Below are 22869 nucleotides of genomic sequence, written 5' to 3'. Positions count from 1 at the left end.
TCTAGAACCAACTTTAAAGCAATGCCTTGGTAAATTCATTTCTAAAAATTTATTTCAAGTAATTAACAGGATGTTATTCAAGACTCATGCATATGGCCTCTTCATCACAGTATTATTTAAAACAGTAAAAGCTAGAAATAAAATTAAATATTCAGTGATGGAGGATTAACAAAATACAAGCAAATCAAAATTATGAGTACTGTACAATTCCTAAAGATGAAATCAAAGAATGCTGAAGGAAGTAGCAAAATCCTGATAAAATACAAATTAAGGGGAAAAATCAGGTTATGAAAGGATATGTAAAGTATGATTTTCCATTTAGTTCTGCCATTTCTCTATTTTCCCAGGTGTGGCTTATCGGTCTGGGAACAGTCTTCTGGCAGAGTCCTTGTGTTCCTCCTGCTCCATTCCATCCGAGAGAGAACTGCAATGGAGGGGTCTGAGCAAGACCCTGGCTGTGGCCTCTTACTTGATGTTATTTTTAATTACTTCTCTCTCCTTTGTTTCCCATGAGGTGACAACAGTAAGAAGAGATTAAGGCTGCCTCCTGCTGAGACACTGACCCTGCTTTAGGAAGGGTAACTTGGGCAGCTTAGACCAAGACCCTTTCCTCCCCCTGCCCACCTTTGATGCATCTTTCTCTGGGTTTGGCTTTCCTCACCTTTGAGTATTGAGGAGAGGGAGATAAGATGTAGCTGTGAGCTAGGCGAAACAAGTATAGGCAGGCTTAAGGCAGAAAATAAAAACAGGAAGAAAGACCGTCTTCGGCTTATCCAGTCAGTGCCTAAAATAAAATTGGTTAGGCTCGCTAGGGGGCTTCACTAGGGTCTGTGACGACTACAGGTTCTAGGTGGAACAAGCCGCCAGCATGTTTCCCTTGGGATCCTGGGTCCACCATAGGAACTTTCTGAATCCCAGTCTCATACCATCATTCAATACAACTACTGGGGAGTCTGGGAAAAAGAAGTGACACATATCCAAAGCCCTCTCTGGAAGAGATTTCCACAGCTGAGCAGAAAGGATGATACACTAACTCTGTACAGGTATTTGGGCCTCACCCCTAAGAGTCCCACAACTGGGCAATGGGCACTCACTCCTGGCTGAATTTCAAAATCTCCAAGCACCAACCCCAGCCACCAAGCAGTTTGCAAAAGATACAGAGTAGAGATCCAGTGACACGACTGCACTGTGTTCAGCCTCGGGACTGTTAGGTGCCAACTAGCTCCACAGTGGGAGGGACAGTGTCAATACCCGTTCTGGACCATATTCTTAAGAAGCAATTGACTGTTGCATTTAATCATGTCTTTTTTTATATGCAGGTGGGGTTGTAACAATCAAATTAAGAGATTAAAAAAATGATGCCTCAAAGGACACCATAATTACAGTGTAATGTTCCTCAATCAGACCAAATCACTGTGCAGACCATCTCACTGACACAACGTTGCTGGCAAGACTCCAATGACTCTTCCTTATCATCTGTGAAGTGTGTGTTTCACCTCTGTAATTAAGGCCTGAAGTGCATGGTAGTCAACAGAGTTGAGATAATGAAACAAATCAGGCGAAATACCCTGTTGTTGACATTAGCGAAGCAACAACACATGCTGATCTCCTTGTTCCTTAAGCTAAATGTATAAAAAATTTGTTATTCTGGAAATATTTGGATATAGATTAAAGGTGTGGACAAAGTGAAGATATTGTCTATTTTTTAAGTATTGTATATTAATCAAAGACAAAAAAGAAAAATAAAACCACTGAATATTATAAACTACTAGTTCAGCAGCATACTACTATATAAAATATGTAGTGAATATAATAAATAAATATAGGCATATTTGATCTTGCAGGCATGATAATCATATCATTAAACCAGAGTGGTGCTTGAAATCACTGTTAACTGAAATCAATACACAGCCTAAGTTGGTGCAAAAAAATTAAAAAAAGGTACTTCTACTTTTAACAAATAACTAAACTTAGTTATTTCATTGGTTTGAAAGAGTCTTAAGATTACTTGTTAAGGATGCTGATTGAAATTGAGTGCAAAACTTAATTAAAGTAGTTGGATTTCACACTGACTGTTTATTATACCTATGTGACACTGCACATACCACTTAACCTTTCTGTAACTCTTTTTCTCTATCAATAAACAAAGATAGCTGACTTAACCAGTAGTTTTAAATGTATTTGAGAAAATGGACTCCTTTGAGAACTGATGAAAGCTACAATCCTCCTCAAAGACACAGACACAAACATAGACCCAAATTTTATCCATAATTTCAAGATGTTCAGAGACTTCTTGAAGCCCATTTGTGAATTCTAAGGATCAGCAGAAGGCTCAGGGTAAGAATCCCTAAATTAGATTAACCTTAAAGTCACCTCTATACCAAAAGTTATATGATTGTAAGAATACAAAATAAAATACTGTGGCAAGAAAAACATTTCAAGTTAAAGATCAAGTAATTTAAGTAAAGACACAAGAATTTACACACATACATCTATGCATCTGTATAATTTGGAGAGGCAGACAAGAGTTCTGCGAACTGTAGGATACCACATTCCATGAAGATCTGCTGGAGAAATTGTAGTCTGTGGTCTAGGATTGAGGGATTCCACTGAACCTAAAATCCAAATGAAAAAATACATTTCACACTTGTGGATGTCTTAAAATAGTCTGCATGACAACTTAAACTGCTCTTGTTAGCTAGCAATAGTTGACAGGCATCAATTTTGCTCTAGTCTTACCTTTAACCAAGAATGCCATAAAAAAATCTCAATCAATGACAGGGGAGATCTGACACAATAAGTGAGAGCACAGATGAATAGATACATATATACATTCTGGCCTCATATATACATTCAACCCAAACTGCTTTTCCCCAACTGTGATCAACAAATCTTTGTGGATGAATGAACTCATACTGTAGAAGACCATGCAGCCACTAAAACAGGGGCAGATCTATAAGCAGTCACATGGAAGCACGCAGGAGCCAGTGGAGTTGGGGTGGGGGGAAGTGACAAGGAAATAAAGCAATTTTAAACAGGAAATGAATCAAAGCTGATTGCCTGCCTTCATGTTCTGAGCTATATCCAATTTCCAAGTGATCAAAAGCTGGCTTCCCCTCAGCAGATCATAAAGTGCAGGCTCCAGGACATGTGAGAAAGACCAGGTACAGGGTGCAGACAGAAACCTTGTAAGGGAAACACCATCACTTTGGCATCCAAGGCCAGATTTCAAATGGGCCATAAAAGTAGAGTTTATATAACAGACACTTTTGGGGACTAGAAGGGAATTTAAATATGGACTGGGTGTTAGTGTTAGGAAATTTTATTAATTTTGTTAGCGTGAGAATGCTTTAAAGTTATTAAGAGATACCATTTTTTTGACAGATAAACTCAAAGCCAAACACCAAGTATTAATGATCTATTATTTACATCAAAATGATAAGCAAGGGAAGCAGATTTGGCTCAAAAGGTAGAGCATCCACCTACCACATGGGAGGTCCAGGGTTCAAACCCAGGGCCTCCTGACCCATGTGGTGAGCTGGCCCACACGCAGTGCCGATGCACTCAAGGAGTGCCATGCCATGCAGGGGTATCCCCCACATAAAGCCCCATGTGCAAGGAGTGTGCCCCATAAGGAGAGCGGCCTCGTGCAAAACAAGCACAGCCTGTCCAGGAGTGCTGCCACACACACGGAGAGCTGACACGGCAAGATGACCCAACAAAGAGACAGAGATTCATGGTGCCGCTGACAAGAATGCAAGTGGACACAGAAGACCACACAGCAAATGGACACAGAGAGCAGACAATGGGGGATGGGAAAAGGGGAGAAAAAAAAAAAAGATTAGCAAAATATGCATATATAATGTGATCAAATGTCAAGCCTGGAATCCAGGTGGTGAGTATGGGTGTTCATTATTCGTGGAATCATATTTTTCTACTTTCTGTACATTTGAAATTTTTCCAATAATAAAAACTGAAGTATATCCATGATATACTGGTAACAAACAAACAAAAAAAAAGGCACAGAACAATAAGCAAAACTTAATTTTTTTTTTTTTTCCCAAACAGATAGCTCTCCATATCCTTTAAAGAAGGCCTGGAGGTTATGCAGTACATTTATAAGGAAAAAAGAGGGGAAATGTTAAAGATTAGTGCTTTCACTTTATAGTTCTATAAGAATCTCCCCCTTCCTACAACAAGTGTGATAAAATGGCTCTGTCAGATGGGAACACCCATCTTGCTTGGCAGTCTGGATTTGGGAGTACCACCTGTTTATAGCTGATTCAGAATACTAGATGCCCTAAGCCCTGAGAATCCTGGGACAGTTGGGTCCTTAAAAACCCAGAGAACGTTATGAAATTTCCACCCCCCATTGAGAGGGAAGAAACCACCATTCTCATGGGGAGCTAAGCTGGGGTGTTGCCCTTACAGCTAAGGGGGTTGGGAGTGGTCATCCAACTTCTTATCAAGCTTATTATCTAGTTAACTCATGACCTCCCAGGGTTACTCTCCTTGTATAACACGTTCTGGATTCAAGCTATCCCATACATTTCTCTCAGCAATACTCTGCCCCAGGCCCAGCCATTCAATATGTTTACAAAACACAAATCCAATCATGCAGCTCTACTGATACATGATACTGGTTGAAAACTCAAAGGCCTCAGATCGGCACATGAGACCTATCAACCTGGACTGCCTTACCTGCTCCTTCCCTACATACAACCTGTGTCCAAACATGCCAAACCACTTGACCTCAAAGCGGCCAAGACCTTCTATCCTACATGTCTTCCTACACACCATCCTATTTATCTTAATCTTAATTCACCTAGGTCATTCTCATCTTTGTAAAGACCGCAGGTGTCAGAAGCTACACCTCTCACACTTCTCAGTTATGAAGCCGACCTCCCTTCATAACTGACGCCCCTCTGCCGCGGTCTAAGAGTGTATCCCTCTGGTATGTCACTTACCACTGAACTACTGAACTACATCTGTGGTTTGTCAATCTCCCCGTTGGCTCCTCAAAGGCACCAACTGTTTTACATGCCTGGGACACAGTCCTAAATAAAGGTTTATTAAATGAATGAATAAATGTTGGAATTACAAGAAAATGTAACATACCAGATTTTTTTAGATTGTTGGACTCTGCATCATCTAACTGAATATCTGAAAATGAGGCTTCTGAGGGTACCTTCTTCTGTTCATCTTTTAAACTTTGTGCAATTTGCTGCATAGAGAAACCAGAAGGATCATTAAAGCATAGTTTTCAACAAAGCTTGGCAATATGAACATGTTCATTCTACAAAGTCAAAAAAAGTACTAATTAATAAATTAGATGGTCTAATTAAGAGAACTATGCCAAAACTAACAACACATGGAAATGAAACATTAAATTAGTATGGGGTGTCTCTATTCTCATAACCCATACACAACCTTTTCACTTCACTTCAGAACCAATACAATGTACCTGCTGAAGTGGCAAACACAAGGCTCATACAAGAAGCATACTTTTTGACTTTAAGTTTATAAACTAACATATTCAAATTTAAGACTGAAAGCAGAAATCAGAAACTGAATATCAGAAATGTCTTTAGTTAACTGGTCAATCCAAGTAACAGGATTTTTCTTTATATGATAATAGCTATAGTACTCTGCTTTTGAAACAGATTTTTAAAAATTAATTTATGGTCATTAACACTGTAAGTAAGTATGGAAACCTTTCCCGCTGTCTAAAGAACATGATCCAGTATACACAGGTCACTAAATGCTAAGTTAGTAATGAATATTCCACAAACTTACATTGGTTATAGAGGTTGAAGTACAGGAGGTACAGGAAATGAGGATCTAACAGTTTCCTAGCTATTACTGAAAAAAAATGCTTTCAGCACTGGTGCGGAGACACCCAGACCAGTCCTCTCATGCTGCATGCAGAATCCAGAATGTACAGCCAATCCCTAAATGACATGCAGACATCACAGCCTGATTACCCTTACACTCGAAGCCTTCACCAGAGGACAAACAAAGCCAGTACCTGCAAGTGGTAACTTTAAACCAAAGAGTCTACACAATACAGGATCAAGGATACTGGGTCACATTACGACTGAGTAAATATACAAAATATATTGCTAAATTATACTGGGCAGGGGGTGGGGATGTTTAACAATAAACTTTATCACTAACATTCTACTGGACAAAACTATTAAAACAGGCATTCTATCTATATACATAATATAAAAACTAATATTCATAATGAAGGCTCAGGAGGAGAGAAGAGGGGAAAAAGAGCAAAATTTCCCAATTTGGACTGAGAAACAGGCTTGTCCCTATTCCATCCATTTTGTGGCCTTCAGGTTCAAGGCGACCCCTGCAAATGGATGCTCCATAGGCTCCCCAGAGTTACTAATACCCAGACACAGAAAGACAATCCCTACTGTGAGCCTGCAGAATAATAAAAGCTAGACAAAACCAAACAACTCCAAAACACTACATGCCGTATCTACCATAACATCTGATCCCTGTAAGGTTAACTGTATAGATTATAAACAGTAAAAAGCAATATAACTACCCAAAATATAACAATTTCAAACAGAAGTCAGAGGAAAGGATGAAAGTTTAGGAGAACATTCTTACCCAAGAAGTAGGGACATTAAACTAAACAAGCCGAACAATTTCAAACATACGAACGTTAAAACAAACTTGCATACCTGTTATATACATTTATCAATGTGGGTACTAAAGTAAATCAGGTTAAGTTCAAATGCTAGCAAGGACATGGAGCAACAGAAATGGATGTAAGCACACACAAATTTCTCTGTTCTTTCAGCTGAGAGGGCTTAGAAGCAATGGCACTCCAGCAGCACTAAGCATTCCCAGCAACCAGACCATGTTTTCTAATACCACATCTAATACAAGTAACCAGGGCTTTTTAAAGGCTGATTCTGGGACTGAGACTAGAAATATACAAGATGAGCCAGGAGATTTGCAATGCCAGATGTAAGGAAGAGCTTTAAAAAAAAAAATGAAGAAACCTACAATGATGTGAGATAGGTCAAAGAACACAGGAGCCAACTGAAAGAGCTCCAATGGCCAAACTGGAACAATATGAGTATCCTATTAAATAAATAAAGTAGCACTGGGCTATAACCTAAAGTATAAAAACCCAAAGTCCATACTGATAGAAATGACTGAATAAATAAATGGGGGAGAAGAGCAAATTTCTTATGCAGAAAAATTCTAAATAATTTATGTAGAAACCCCACAATCCCTCCATCCTTAAGTGTAGCCTATGCAAAGTAACTTTCTTCCAAAGAGTAAAATTGGAAAGGGGGGAAAGAGTAACTTTACAGCAGAAAAACCCTCACAACCCCATGTCAGAGAGCCGATCAAGGTTAATATTACCAGTGATAAGTCATATTAATAGTGTGTTCCATTGCTATGATGTCATGAGAAGGGTACATTTTCTTCCAAAAATCCACAACCCCAAGTCTAATCAAGAGAAAAAAATCAAATAAATTGCAGTAAAGGGGCATCCTGCAAAATCCTTGATCAGTGCTCCTCAAAACTGTCAAGGTCATCAAAAACAAGGAAATTCTAAGAAACTGTGAGTCAAAAGGAGGCTAAGGAGACATGATATCTAAATGTAATATAGGGAAACGGACTTTGGCCCAGTGGTTAGGGCGTCCGTCTACCATATGGGAGGTCCGCGGTTCAAACCCCGGGCCTCCTTGACCCGTGTGGAGCTGGCCATGCGCAGTGCTGATGCGCGCAAGGAGTGCCGTGCCACGCAAGGGTGTCCCCCGCGTGGGGGAGCCCCACGCGCAAGGAGTGCGCTCGTGAGGAAAGCCACCCAGCGTGAAAAGAAAGAGCAGCCTGCCCAGGAATGGCGCCGCCCACACTTCCCGTGCCGCTGACGACAACAGAAGCGGACAAAGAAACAAAAGCAGACAAAGAAACAAGACGCAGCAAATAGACACCAAGAACAGACAACCAGGGGAGGGGGGGGGAATTAAATAAATAAATAAATGTAATATATTAAAATTACATTAGACAGTGCCTCTTGATGGGATCCTGGTACAGAAAAGTACAATAGGTCAAAAGTAGGAAAATCTGACTTTCGTTAATAACCTCCTATCAATATTCACTCATTATGCCACACTAACCTAAGAGGTTAACAGGGGAAGAAACTGGACAAAGAGAATATGGCAACTCTGTCCTATCTTCATCATTTTTTTGTAAATCCGAAACTGTTCTAAAAAAAAAAGTAATTGAGGCTATGTGACATCCAGTAGAAGAAGTATTGACAGAAACAGTAACATCTGAATCATATTGTACCACTTGACAATAGAGACTGCCACTTGGTGACAAAAGGTATATGGTAACTCATGAGAAAATGTACTTCTATTTCTCATACAAGTAGATTTAAGTCTGTCACTACTCCTACTGTAAACCAATGAAAATTAACAGGAATAGTTTAAAAACCTGGCAAGAACTAGATTACGTTTTTAAAAAATATATCAGAAACGTGCTGACTTAACAAAATTACTTCAGGGGACATTTTCCGGTTCACTATCCCTAAAATTTCCTTTGAAATGTTTCAAATAAAGTAACCAGGCTACTGACAAATTTTACCCTAATGCTTTTTAAAATGTATTTTTATTTTAAAATTTTTTTCAAGCAAAATTAGATCAAGTAATTTGTTTTAATCAGCTCAGGAGAAAATAGCTGCATTTGTAAAAGATAACCCTCTTCATATCAAAATGTAATACAGAAAAGGAAAGGCAGATAGACATATCAATACTAGGTTTACCTTCACTGTAGCAGTTTGATATAGGTTATGAATTCTAAATACAGATACTGCATTAAGTTTGTAAACTGGTCTGTACCTAGGCATGATTAGGTTATGATTAGGGCTTTGATTGGGCCACATCATTAGAGCATGACATGGCAAAGGACAGAGTTGAGGGTTCTTAATGTTGGAGTATGATGCTGAAGTCTTAAGCTGGAGCCCCAGGGAAAGAGACAGAGCCATTCGCCTGATAGTCTACAGCTGACTTTGTGGAGAAAACAGAGGAGCTGAGACCAGAAGAGCCCAGGAAGCCTGAACCCTGGCAGATGTCGGCAGCCATCTTGCTCCAACACGTGAAAACAGACTTTGGTGAGGGAAGTAACTTACGCTTTATGGCCTGGTAACTGTAAGCTCCTACCCCAAATAAATGCCCTTTATAAAAACCAACCAATTTCTAGTATTTTGCATCAGCACCCCTTTGGCTGACTAATACCTTCACTAACAAGCCAAATTTCTTACTCAAAAAAATAAATAAAAAAACAAAAAACGATGGGTTGGTTATTCACTCACTACAATAAGGAATAAACGAATTAAAGGCTGCTTTGAAAACAGTCAAATGCCATGTTTTTAAAATACTTCAAGGGGCCAAAATTATAAGAGCCACTGTCTACTAGGTTTAAGGGGTGTCTAGTTGTTCTCTCTTCTCTCGCAACCCCCCTCCACACTCGGTCTTGTTATGTCTGTCTTACAAATGATGAAACTTACTCATAGAGGCCCAGTAATAGCTACTAATTGACAGAACTAGGATCTGAATCCAGGACTGTGTGAATCTACACTTCTGCCTACACCACACAAATGGCAACCTTACAAGGGCAAACCCCCAGTCTAAAGAGAGCCAATCTTCCATTTGAAATCTGCAGGTCTATATTTAAAATCAAATATCTAAGACAGTAATTGGTTTATCTTAGTAGGATATACTCTAAGGACAAAAGTACAGAAATCTTGAACTGTTGGTTCCGGCATAGGTGATGTAATTCTGAAACTATTCTTTATACTCTAACTTGGATCCAATGGCTACATACATGGAAAGTGTTGGGTACCAGGGTATCTTCTGGGAGAAAAGGGTACCAGGGTATCTTCTGGGAGAAAAGGGAGATTCAATTACAGAACGCGGAAAGATAAGGAAGAGCCTTTGGAACTGGATTGAAACTAAAGGTTTTAGTATGAACTCCTGATATTTTCTAGCTCTGGCCTTTAAAAGGGGCTAGAAGTAATGACATCCCTCTAACAATGAGCATACTGACCACTCGGATCTTGGTTCCTAAATACTAGCTCCTTCCCCCTTAAAGGAAGGAAGACTTCTTGGAGAAATAGCTAATTTAGGCCAAGGCAAGGAATGTACAAGGTGAGTGCCTGGACATCTTATGCAAGAAAGCCAGAAAGGACACAAAGACCATGGGGACACATCACAAAGACAGAGGAGCTAGCCTGAAGAAGCTCCCACTGGCCAAATTTGGGACAATTTGGGCATAAAAAAGAATAATTACAGTAATGGACTATAATGGGAATGAGAAAGAGGGAGGGACGGAGAAAGAGAAATCAATTCTTTCAGTAGAATGCCAACCAATAAACCTAAAAGTAACAACAAATGTGAAAATTACCATTGACAACTCCTGGTACAACTGGTTTGGGCAAAGATCACCAATGGATGACTAAACCATTAGGTAAAGGGTTGCTGGGAACTGACCTAGTCTCAAAGTGTCATCCCACCATTACTTATTAATTACAAAGGTGGAAATGTGTGTTTAGAATAGAGAGCGCTAGCACTTACCACCTGAACAAAGAGTGGAACAGCCTGACATTATGCACCTTTGATGTGAAGACTTAAGAAGTATACAATATTGGCAGCGGACTTGGCCCAGTGGTTAGGGCGTCCGCCTACCACATGGGAGGTCCTCGGTTCAAACCCAGGGCCTCCTTGACCCGTGTGGAGCTGGCCCATGCGCAGTGCTGATGCACACAAGGAGTGCCCTGCCACGTAGGGGTGTCCCCCGCGTAGGGGAGCCCCATGCACAAGGAGTGCCACCCTGTAAGGAGAGCCGCCTAGCGCAAAAGAAAGTGCAGCCTGCCCAGGAATGGTGCCGCACACACGGAGAGCTGCCACAGCAAGATGATGCAACAAAAAGAAACACAGATTCCTGTGCCACTGACAACAACAGAACCGGACAAAGACGACTCAGCAGGGTGGGGGGGGGGAAGGGGAGAGAAATAAAATAAATAAATAAATCTTTAAAAAAAACAAAAAGAAGTATACAATAGAAGCTATGTAGTATTCTTCGGAAAAAAATTTTAACTTGAATCTAATCATGAAGAAATGACCAGACAAGGGCAGAATGTGGTGCATTCTATAATACAACTGGCAAGGTTTCTTCAAAATGCCAATGTAATAAAAAAAAAATTTTATATATATATATAAAAAGGGGAGGGGGAGTTTGGAATTGATTTAAAGAGATTAAAAAAACATAAAAACTGAATGTAACATAGGAACCTTGACTAGATCCCCCTGCTTTTTAAAATCCAGCTATAAAAGACATCTGGAGGACAACTGCCAAGATGAACATGGACTGTACATAAATTATATTTCTGAATTAATACTAATTTTCTTACATGCAAAAATGGTATTGTGGTTCTGTGAGGAATGTTCTTATTCTTAGAAGAATAAGAACTGAAGTATTTTTCATAACACCTGCAACTTATTTCAAATGGTTCAGCAAACAAAATGCACCCACGTGTGCACATACAGAACATAGATTAAGTAAAACAGCAAAATATTAACAATTGATGAAACTGGAAAAAAGTCCTAGATTCAACTTTTTAGGTGTGGTGATTGTATTCTCTCTACTTTTGTTCATACTTGAAAATTTCCATTAAAAAAGTTCTAGGTTCTAATTCTGATTTAGCACTAATATCTTAGTCATTATTTAAATTCTGTCCAGCAGTCAAAGAAAACGACAATACCTATGTAACTGAAAGATCAGCAAAACAAACCTATGTCTCCAAACCACAAACTGGACATCAGTACGCTATGACTTTGAGGAAATAGGCCTCAAAGGTTTTATGAGCAAGCAAGCATGACACATGGTCACCACGTTAGTCACCCATGAAGGCTCCAGTGCCATCAACCCTCTTCCAAGCCACTTGAAAAGAAAAGAGATAACACAGGGAGTCCTATTTCAATTTAAAATTGAGAATGTGCATTTCCTGGGAAAGGGGGGAGAACTGAAAGTTCATAAAACACAATTTGAAGACCACCTAACAAAATATTTCTGTCAATTTACTCTGTGAAGTAGATTAAGATTTTTTAAAAATTTCATTTCCTAAGATATGATAGCAAGTATATCTCGATTTTACATTCGGAGTCATAATCAAAACCAAAAATCCTATTTTAACTAGTATGAAGCATACACATGCTGTTGGGGAAGGGCAGATCAAGTAAGAAGACGCTACCTCCATCATCACTAACTTATCAGGGTACGCCAGGTCTCCAGGAGCAGGTTTGTAGCCGGTGATGTCAGTCTGGATGTAGATGTGGGTTCGGTAAACAAGCCGCTCCTGTACATCTTCCAGCATCTGTTTTACTCCAGCTGCAAATGCCCCCAGTTGTTCAGCTAATAAAAACAAGGTACAATCATCCATTCCCTTTGATTTAGAAAATACTGTAACAAACAAAAATATTACTAAATTGCTCAGAAATAATATCAACCCCTTTTGCTTCAGAGATCATGGTTCTATTCGAGTAGGACTCAATGACTTTATGAAAAGTCATTTAGCAAACACCTCTCAATGTCCTCATTTTTAAAACTAAGAAATAAACTTGCCCACACACCTCTTTGAAATTACAACTATTATTAATACGAATGATAAAATCTCCATTTTAAGAGTGCTTTGTGCTTTTAAAGAATTATTTGGGAAAGTGGATGTGGCTCAAGTGATAGAGCTTCCTTCTGCCTACCATATGGGAAGAACTGGGTTCGATCCCTGGGGCCTCCTGGTGAAAAAGAAGAGAAAGCGTGCCCGCACAGCGAGCCAGTGCCCGCACAAGTGCCCGTGTGGTGAGAGCAAGTGCCCGCACAAGTGGGTCATGCAGCAAGATGATGACGCATCAAAAGACAGACAAGGGGAGAATCAAGTTGAAGTGCAGCAGAAACAAGGAACTGAAGTGGCACAACTGACAGAGAACCTCTCTCCCTGTGAGAGATTTCCAGGATCGAATCCTAGTGAAACCTAGAGGAGAGAAAATGAGAAAAGACAACACAGACAGCAAAAACAGCAGGGCAGGAGGAGGGGAAGGGGGGAAAATAAATAAATCTTAAAAAAAAAAGTCATCTGTATATTGGAATAATGAGAATGTTCTATGATTGACTGAGGTTATGACAGCGCAAGTCTATGAAAGCCACTGAATGTACACTTGGAATGGATTCCACAAAGTAGGAGACTATATAACACAGGGAATACAGTAGGGAAGATGGACTGTGGTTAACAGAAAAAACATGAAAGGATTCTCTCATAAACTGTAACAAATGTATAATCCTAACAGAGGGTGTTAATAATTGGGTGGGTTGGGAGATAACACACCAGATATTAAGATATGGGCTATAGTTAATAGCAATATTCTGACAATGCTCTTTCACTGCTTGTAACAAATGTATCACGACAATGCGAGATGCTGGTGATGGGGTGCTGTATGGAAGCCTTGCGTGATTAACATCCATGTTTGTTTTGTAAATTCACAACTTATACACTTATTGTTTATGTATATTCATATATGAATTATATTTTTCAATAAAATCTTATTTTAAAAAGAGTTACTTACATGATTTAATATAGTTTCAAACCAAAACTCAGATAGCTAAGGTAGGCTACTAATGGGGTTATTATCTCCATTTTATAAATAGAGTCCCACAGATGTTAAATGGCTTGTTAATGTTTTCATAAAGAAAAATGAGTAAAAATTAAATGATATATGAATTTATGTCCTATTTCTTTACTTCTAAAATGCCATGAATATTAAGATATCAGTAACTCAGCAACAGTTTTCTTTCTAAGGATAGGAGGATTGGCAACACTACACAATCACATAAAATATTCACATTAATTAAAAGTCATCCCTTACTTTGGAATATATGCTCCCCAGTGTAAGTGTTAGACTCATTTACAGGTTCTCTACACATGGCTCTTTTTTCCATTGATAAATACACGTCCCAGAGACTTAAATCTTGGATCCATCCATGTGCCATTTGAACCCTGAATCTCAGTAGAGTTCCAACACCTACTCTCCACTGGACTCACCCAGGACAACTAGCAAATGATGATGATGGACAACACCCATCCCTAGGAACAGAGAGTGTGTGCAACCACAAGCAAGACGGCTCCATCCATCTGCCCCATGGGATCTAAATCCCCTCTCAATTAGAAGCAGAGTGGGCATCACCATCCCCAAATCCTCAAGACTGGGGAGTTAACAATGGACTAATGTAGGCTTATTATTATTCTACTATAGACTTAGTGTTATTCTATTCCATTATTCTAGCAATGGAAGAACTCTTATCATTGACATAAAGGCAGTGATCACCAGAGGTTCTGAGCGATGAGAGAGGGAAGAATAGGTGTAAATGGGGGCATTTTTAGGACACTGGATTTGTCCTGCATGACACTGCAGTGACAGATACAGGCCACTGTGTATTTTGTCATAACTTACAAAATTGGAGTTGTCCTCAAGGATACTGCAGGGACAGATGCAGGACATTATATATCCTGCCATAACCCACTGAATGGACTGGGAGAAAGTGTAAACAACAATGGAAACTAAATTCCATGCTGTGTAGCAATGTTCCAAAATGTACTCATCAAATGCAATGAATGTATCCACACTAATGAAAAAAGTTGTCAACATGGGAGAAGTAGGAGATGTGGGGAGTGGGGTATATAGGAACCTCTTATATTTTTTAATATAACATTCTCTATGATCTATGTATCTTTTTAAAAAAAGTAAAATAAAATAATGAAAAAAAATATCAGGCAAACTGTAGTCCATGGTTAGCAGCAATGCTTCAATAAGGGTCCATCAATTTTAACAAATGTATCACACTAATGAAAGATGTTGTTAATGTGGGAAAATGTGGGAGGGGGAGAGAGTAGGGCATATGGGAATCCCCTGTATTTTTTATGTAACATTTATGTAATCTATAGGTTCTTTAAAAAAAAAATTATAAAAAAAAAAATTCAGAAGCATTAAAATATTGGAAAATGTACATATATCTTAGTATTAATTAAAAGCAGCAGTATAAGAAACTTTGCAAGAGCAACAAACCCAAACTGTCTCCTAAGGAAAGCCAAGGTGAGGGCAATAATTTCTACCAGTAAAATGGTGACGTGAAGGGTATCTTTAAACATAAAGGTATCTTTCCAATGTTTATGTCTGCTCTGGGCCTGACCATGGTCTGGGAAATGAGCACGCAGTCAAGCAAGCTGAGACATTTTTCCAGGAGCTCTTTCCAGGTGAAGAATTCTGCCCCCCATCTCCAAATTCAGAGGACATTATTTTTAATAGTGACGATAAGCAATCAGAGGCTCCTGGGATCAGTAATATAATAATGACCAAACCAGAATCCACTGAGGAAATGAAAAACCTAGAAAGCCCAGGAAAGCACCCTTACATTGACAAAGAAGTAAACTGGAAATTCCATTTTGGACCTTCATCCTGGCATCAGAGTATTCTCATTTAAAAGACAGTTCCCCATATTAGAAGCGGTTATATGATAAATGCTATGGATGCAGATGTTGTCTTTAACTTTCTTTGAGACATTCAGTCATTGGATGCCTTTGTTAATCTATCGATAATAGATTTATTGGTTGTTGTTTATTTTGGCCCTCCCTGTAGATTCCATGATCCAGACTCTTCAACTGCATTAGCTTTATTTCAGAATTAGGTTCATACATGAGGCTTCCATATTTAGGAACTCTGCCTAAAGGAAGATAATATTTTACCTGCTAATGATCTTTAGATTTTACCACTGTCTACAGAACAATATCTATTGAATAGTTTGAATATTTTTGCAACTATTACAGTTGCTATCATCTCTGCTTTCTCTGGAGATATTTGAATCATGAAACACAAAGAGTAAATTATGGGAAGTGGACTTGGCCCAGTGGTTAGGGCGACCGCCTACCACATGGGAGGTCCGGAGTTCAAACCCCGGGCCTCCTTGACCCATGTGCAGCTGGCCCATGCGCAGCGCTAATGCGCACAAGGAGTGCCCTACCACGCAGGGGAGTCCCCCGTGTAGGGGAGCCCCACACGCAAGGAGTGCACCCCATAAGGAGAGCCAACCAGCGCTAAAGGAAGTGCAGCCTGCCCAGGAATGGCGCTGCACACATGGAGAGCTGACACAACAAGATGACGCAACAAAAAAAGAAATACAGATTCCATGCCACTGACAACAACAGAAGCGGACAAAGAAAAACACGCAGCAAATAGACACAGAGAACAGACAACTAGGGCGGGGGGAGGGGAAGGAGAGAGAAATAAATAAATCTTTAAAAAGAGTAAATTAAGTGGGTCTTTTGTATTATAAATATGTACACATGATGGTGGCATTCCAACTAATGCAACTGCCAATATGATAAAAATACATTTAACTCTGATAGTTAAAAAGATTAAATAAAGGTATCTAAGTACCATTAGGAATATCATATTTTCTGAAATGACAATCCTATGAAATATCAAGAAATATATCAGATGGAGAAAGTAAAGCTGTTTCAGAGAATTACTTTTCTTCTTTGCAATTCAAGAAAAATCATTACTATGTATGTATGCTAAAACAATTCCTGCTTTTAAATCAAGAGTATGCATTTTAGCCAATTACTTTATGTATTCTGATAAGTGTACCAGAAATGCCTAACCCTAAACTGAGAGTCAAGTCTCTCTGGATATCTAGATGCCAGAAAGGAAAGTGACTATAATTTTTTAATTCCTAATTTTGCTCAAATCTTAAAATTATTTTCCCATTTAGTTTTTGCCCTCAGTCACAGAATAAAGTATCTCTCCACTCAACAAAGTTAAGACATTGAACTTAGGTTAAAAAACATTAATTTTTGGGAAGCAGATGTGGCTCAAGCAATTGGGCTCTCATCTACCACACAGAAGATCCAGGGTTTGATGTCCAGGGCCGCCTGATGAAGGCAAGCTGGCCCGCATGGAGTGCTGCCCCACATGGAGAGCTGGTACAGCAAGATGACACAACAAAGAGACACAGAGGAAAGATAATAGGAGACGCAGCACATCAGGGAGCAGAGGTGGCACAAGAGAATGATTGCCTCTCTCCCACTCCAAAAGGTTACAGGATCGGTTCCCAGAGCCACCTAATGAGAATACAAGCAAACACAGAAGGCCGCACAGTGAATGGACAGAAAGAGCAGACAATTGGGGCAGGGGGATAAATAAATAAATCTTTTAAAATATATATTAAGGAAGCGAACTTGGCCCAATGGATAGGGCGTCCGCCTACCATATGTGAGGTCCGTGGTTCAAACCCCAGGCCTCCTTAATCCATGTGCAGCTGGCCCATGTGCAGTGCTGATGCATGCAAGGAGTGCCGTGCCACGCAGGGTGTCCCCCGCATAGGGGAGCCCCACGCGCAAGGAGTGCGCCCTGTAAGGAGAGCTGCCCAGCGCGAAAGAAAGTGCAGCCTGCCCAAGAATGGTGCCACACACACGGAGAGCTGACACAACAAGATGACACAACAAAAAGAAACACAGATTCTCAGTGCTGCCAAGGATAGGAGCAGTCACAGAAGAACACACAGCGAATGGACACAGAGAACAGACAAGTGGGGGGGGGGAGAGGGGAGAGAAATAAATAAAAAATAAATCTTTAAAATATATATATATATATTAACCTTTTTTAGGGGGGACCTAATCTTTTTCAAATTCACTGAACCACAGATATAATAATTTTAAAAGACCTTTGAAATTAAAGTTTCTACTTATCATTTACCATTGTTCTGCACATGATCTTCAAGCACCTCATTTTTAAGAATCCCACAAAGTTCCGACAGAGTCTCTAAGTGAATAACATGAATGATCAATGGCCTGAAGACATCATACAATGATACACACAGTTTCTCCAAAAGTTCACTAAAATGAAGAAAACATGGTTATTAGAAGTAATCATCTTCTTGGGACTCTATATATAAGAGGGTTCATTGATTTGTTAGTCATTAAAAATAACAGATAAATATCTACTGAAAAAGAGTCTCTGGGAACATTAGAGAATGAAAAGTAAAAGGCTGAAAGTAATTCTGTAAATGTTTTTGTTTTAAAAGCTCAGAATCAATAAACACTCCTTGGCAATCAATTCAAATTAACTACCTCCAACTAACAGATGGGTCAATTTATTGCAAATTTTATGCATTTCAGCAAAATTTCATATAGTTTCATTCTAAAGTAATAAAAAATATTTTAGATTTAATTATCCTTTTATATTCTATTTCACTGTTAATCAAATGATATCATTTTTCCAGAAAAGACAGGTTTAAAATTCTTGAATATTTAGTAGACAGGCAAAACTCAAAGTACTTGTGACATATATCAAGTATTGAGAAACTTTAAACATTTGAAAAGAAAAAATATAACTTGTCTATGTTCTGCACATTGTCAACAGTTCTCTTCTATATACAGTGTATCACTGAAAGTGATCACCACAACCAAAACCATAAAATACATTTGCCTCTTCCTATTAGAGGAGCCCATAAAATAGCCAATATGAAAAACTCAAAAGTGACTACCTGTGGATTTGAAAAACACTTTGAGAGGAAGAAAAAAGAAAAGGATATTAAATAATATCTGTATTTTTAAGTGCCTTTCATTAGTTAGACTCATAGAATTATTGTAGTTAGTGGAAAGAGAAAAAGGGGTCAAGATCCCAAGACTGTGAATTCCCTGTACAGAATTCTTCCATCCCATCATATTGTCCCCATAATTACATTACCAACAACATGAAAGTATGTTGGACTAAACTGTACATTATTTTAAGAAAATAACTGCTGCCCCATGCAACAATATTCTGATTACAAAAAAAAAAAAAATTCTGCTGGTAATTACAGAATAATTTATTATAGTCACTAGCAAATTAAATCCTAGAAACAAGAGCTTAAGTCCATTTACCACCTACTCTAATTTTGAGGTTGGCTTTGTGAAAAATTCATTGTAAAGTTGATGTTCATCCTGGCACACATGGACCATAAAGGCACAGCCGCTGCGAACCTGCAATTAACAAAGGTCACGGACAGTTAAAGACACATAATGTTTCCAGCATTTATGAAATAAAGCCTATACTTTATTTGCAAAAAGATTATGCACAAATATTCATAAAACAACTTATTAAAGAACAGAAAATAGTTGTGGACTTTTTAGGTTTTGTTTTGTTTTAGGAGGTACTGGGGATTAAAGCCAGAATCCCATACATGGGAGGCAGACACTCAACCACTGAGTTACATCTGCTCCCAAAACAGTTGGTTTTCAATGGTATACTGCAGAAGAGGACTATGGATGATTTTTATGTCTGTTTTAACACTTTATTTTCTAAACTTTTGATAATGAACATAAATTATTTTTTCTAACTGAAAAGAGGATATTTTTTAAAAAAGAACCTTTATGTCTTTATAGTATTTATTCAAACCACACACACACACAAAACATTTTTGCTGCAAAGCATAAGCTAAAATTAAATTAACACAAATCCGCAAACTTTGAAACCTCATCTTTCAAGAAATAATACTTGTGCATCTTCAGACCTCAAAAAAATAATCAAGATGTCACTGTTTTGTCAAGTTAAAGAGGTTAATTACCAAACTGGGTTTGTCATAACTAACAGAAAAATTCTTTAAGTTTGGTGATAATGGAAACCGAAACATATTTACCCAAGAATAGCTTCTAGGATATCAAAATAGCCCAAAAGAAGGTTTAACATTAAACCAAGACAAGCAGAAACTTACCAAGGCACAGTGATCTCTGTTATTCTGGTTGGTTAACTCTGTTACGGTACAAGCAATACTTGGACCCAAAAGGAGCTCCCGCTGATCAAGGTAACATTGGTGAATATCGTTTAGGAGTTGCTGGTATCTGAAGGGAAACAACTGAGATTGGAAGAGCAACTCTTGACATTGTACAAAATATGTACATAAAGTCTGATATTAAATCCCAGAATAGGTTGCCAAACCTCTAGAGATATATGGTCACCTCTTATTTGCCCACATTTAGTGCTCAAAATATTTATATAGAGAGAACAAGAATAAACCATAATAAGCTGTGATATCATAACCTTTATCTCTTAAAGAAAGGCTTCTCTTCCAAGAGTAGGGACTTTATGTCTGCCCATTTGAAAAGAAAATCCTGTTATGGGGAAAAGAGCTGCCATGAAAACTCCCTACATCAGGTCTGTGACCTTGCTCGCCAAAGTAAGTTGTGCACTGCAAGAAAAATATTGCATAGTACGCACAGGAGTCACTTAGAAAATATCAGGGACATAATTAGATTTGGAAAAATAGTACTTCAAGAGGAAGACAATTTGTAAATTGAGGAACTTCTGTATACTCACTCAGGTATTTTTTCAGATCGTTGTTCTATTTGTTCAATAAGAGTCTGCAGAATAAAGAAAAACAAAAACCCATCTGTTTTGATTATATTTTTAATTAAGTTTATTTTCTGATTGTAACATTTCATGCTCATCTTAGAAAAATGGTAAATATAAAAAAGTTAAGGACTTCTGGGAAGATGGAGGACTAGAAAGACACAGGACTCTTCTCCTCCAGAAAAATACCTAGAGAAGAGGGTGAAACAGCCTGGAAAAAGATCTTCTAGGGTTTAGAATACCAGGCAAAGGCTGAACACTACACAGAGGAGAGAAGGACAAAGGAGGAAAATCATGACAACAGAACTGTGAGTTGAAACCAGCCGCTACTGCTGCTGCTGCTGCTGCCACCATCCCCCACGCTAGTGACTCTTTAGAGCTCTTGGGCCTCTGGGCCTGCTATTACAGACAAAGGGGGCTCTAGGGTCCTACCACCCCAGGAAAAGGGAGTGAGAGGGACACAGCCTAAGGCTGACTCAGCATTTGACTCAGATTTGGTCTGCTGTGTCCCAGGAGCCTTGGAGCCTTGGGAGTCTGCAAGGGGCTAAAGTTATACAACACTCCCAATCTCCTCCTCCACTCACAGGGACTGATTGTTGAGGACTAAGAGGGCACTGGAACTATTTTTGACCTGGGAAAAGGGAGGCAGTTGCCAGAGAAGGCTGTAGAACTGAGAATGTTTGAATTACAAGGCTGATAGCCTCTAGACAGGAAGCTCTATCACACTGATCCCATCTGTGTTGCAACAAATACACTCCAACCCAGCACTCAACTGAAAGCTGCCAAAGAGCACCATCTGCTGGCAGACCAAGGAAGTGCACTCAAGAAAATTAAAAATGAGGCTTTTTCTGGGTTCTATAGCCCCCCTACCCCTACCTCCGCCAAACACCCTAAGAAACAACTCTACAACCAATTACTAAGTCCAGTGCCCAGTTGTGAGCAACCAGCAGGACAATCCTAAAAATCCAAGTCAAGACAAGAATCAAAGAACAGTGGTCACACAAAATCTCCTGCCACTAAAACCCTAGAAAAGAGAAAGAAATTAAGCATCTGAGTAAACTACATCCTAATCAGAAGCCTAGATATCAGCAAAAAATCATGAGCCATGCTAAGAAATAGAAGATATGGCCCAAGAAAAGGAATATATCAAAGCCCCAGAAGAAATACAGAATTTGAGAAAACTGACACTGAGATGTACACAAACTTCCAAAATCAAATTAATGAGTTGAAAGACAATAAGGTTAAAGAGATAAATGACATGAAGAAATTGAGGAGCACAAAGAATTTGAAATCCTGAACAGAAAAGTAACATAGGTGGCGGACTTGGCCCAGTGGTTAGGGCGTCCGTCTACCACATGGGAGGTCCACGGTTCAAACCCCGGGCCTCCTTGACCCGTGTGCAGCTGGCTCATGCGCAGTGCTGATGTGTGCAAGGAGTGCTGTGCCACGCAGGGGTGTCCCTCGCGTAAGGTGTCCCACGCGCAAGGAGTGCACCCCGTAAGGAGAGCCGCCCAGCGTGAAAGAAAGTGCAGCCTGCCCAGGAATGGTGCCACACACACGGAGAGCTGACACAGCAAGATGACGCAAGGAAAAGAAACGCAGATTCCTGTGCCGCTGACGACAACAGAAGCAGACAAAGAAGATGCAACAAATAGACACAGAAAACAGATAACAGGGGTGGAGGGGGAGGGGAGAGAAATAAATAAATAAATAAATCTTTAAAAAAAAAAAGTAACAGAGCTCATGGGAATAAAAGACACAACAGGTGAGATCAAAAACACATTTGAGGGGAGCAGATGTAGCTCAGTAGTTAAGTGGTTGAGCACCTGCTTCCCATGTACATGGTCCTGGGTTCACTCTCTGGAACCTCCTTAGGGGAAAAAAACCCATTGAGGCATACAAGAGCAGACACAAAATGACAGAAGAAAAAGTAAGTGATACTGAAGACAGAACGGCTAAAATTGAAGAGAAGAACAGAGAGAGAAAAGAATAGAAAAAATTGAGCAGGGGCTCAGGGAGGTGAATGACAACATAAAACACAACAACATACGTGTCACAGGAGTTCCAGAAGAGAAGGGAAAAGGGGCAGAAAGAGTATATGAGGAAACAATAGCTGAAGATTTCCCAACTTTCACGAAAGAAATGAACTTGCGTGTCCAATAAGCACACCTTAGCCCAATCAGAATAAATCCAAACAGACCTACTCCAAGACACATACTACTCAGAATGCCAAATGTCAAAGGGAAAATTCTCAGAGCAGCAAGAGAGAGGCAAACCATAATGTACAAGAGACGTCCAGTAAGAATTAATGCAGCTTTCTCTTCAGAAACCACGGAGGCAAGAAGACAGTGGTATGCTACAATTAGGATGCCGAAAGAGAAAAACTGTCAGCCGAGAA

General features: G+C 39.3%; 1 protein-coding gene across 1 annotated transcript in view; it reads right to left on the bottom strand.

The window, feature by feature from the left end:
- Positions 1–22869, bottom strand: part of COG3 (component of oligomeric golgi complex 3) — a 70430-nt gene that overhangs the window by 22643 nt on the left and 24918 nt on the right. Inside the window, exons 9-15 of the mRNA XM_004457857.4 lie at positions 20439–20482; positions 19837–19963; positions 19014–19105; positions 17838–17977; positions 12290–12450; positions 5119–5224; positions 2491–2615 (exon numbers count right to left, since the gene is read on the bottom strand). Coding sequence (XP_004457914.1) covers positions 2491–2615; positions 5119–5224; positions 12290–12450; positions 17838–17977; positions 19014–19105; positions 19837–19963; positions 20439–20482 — 795 coding nt within the window. The remainder of the gene's footprint in view (positions 1–2490; positions 2616–5118; positions 5225–12289; positions 12451–17837; positions 17978–19013; positions 19106–19836; positions 19964–20438; positions 20483–22869) is intronic.

The sequence above is a fragment of the Dasypus novemcinctus genome, chromosome 15, assembly GCF_030445035.2.
Source record: "Dasypus novemcinctus isolate mDasNov1 chromosome 15, mDasNov1.1.hap2, whole genome shotgun sequence".
Lineage (NCBI taxonomy): Eukaryota > Metazoa > Chordata > Mammalia > Cingulata > Dasypodidae > Dasypus > Dasypus novemcinctus.
This window is presented reverse-complemented; position numbering and strand designations above follow the sequence as displayed.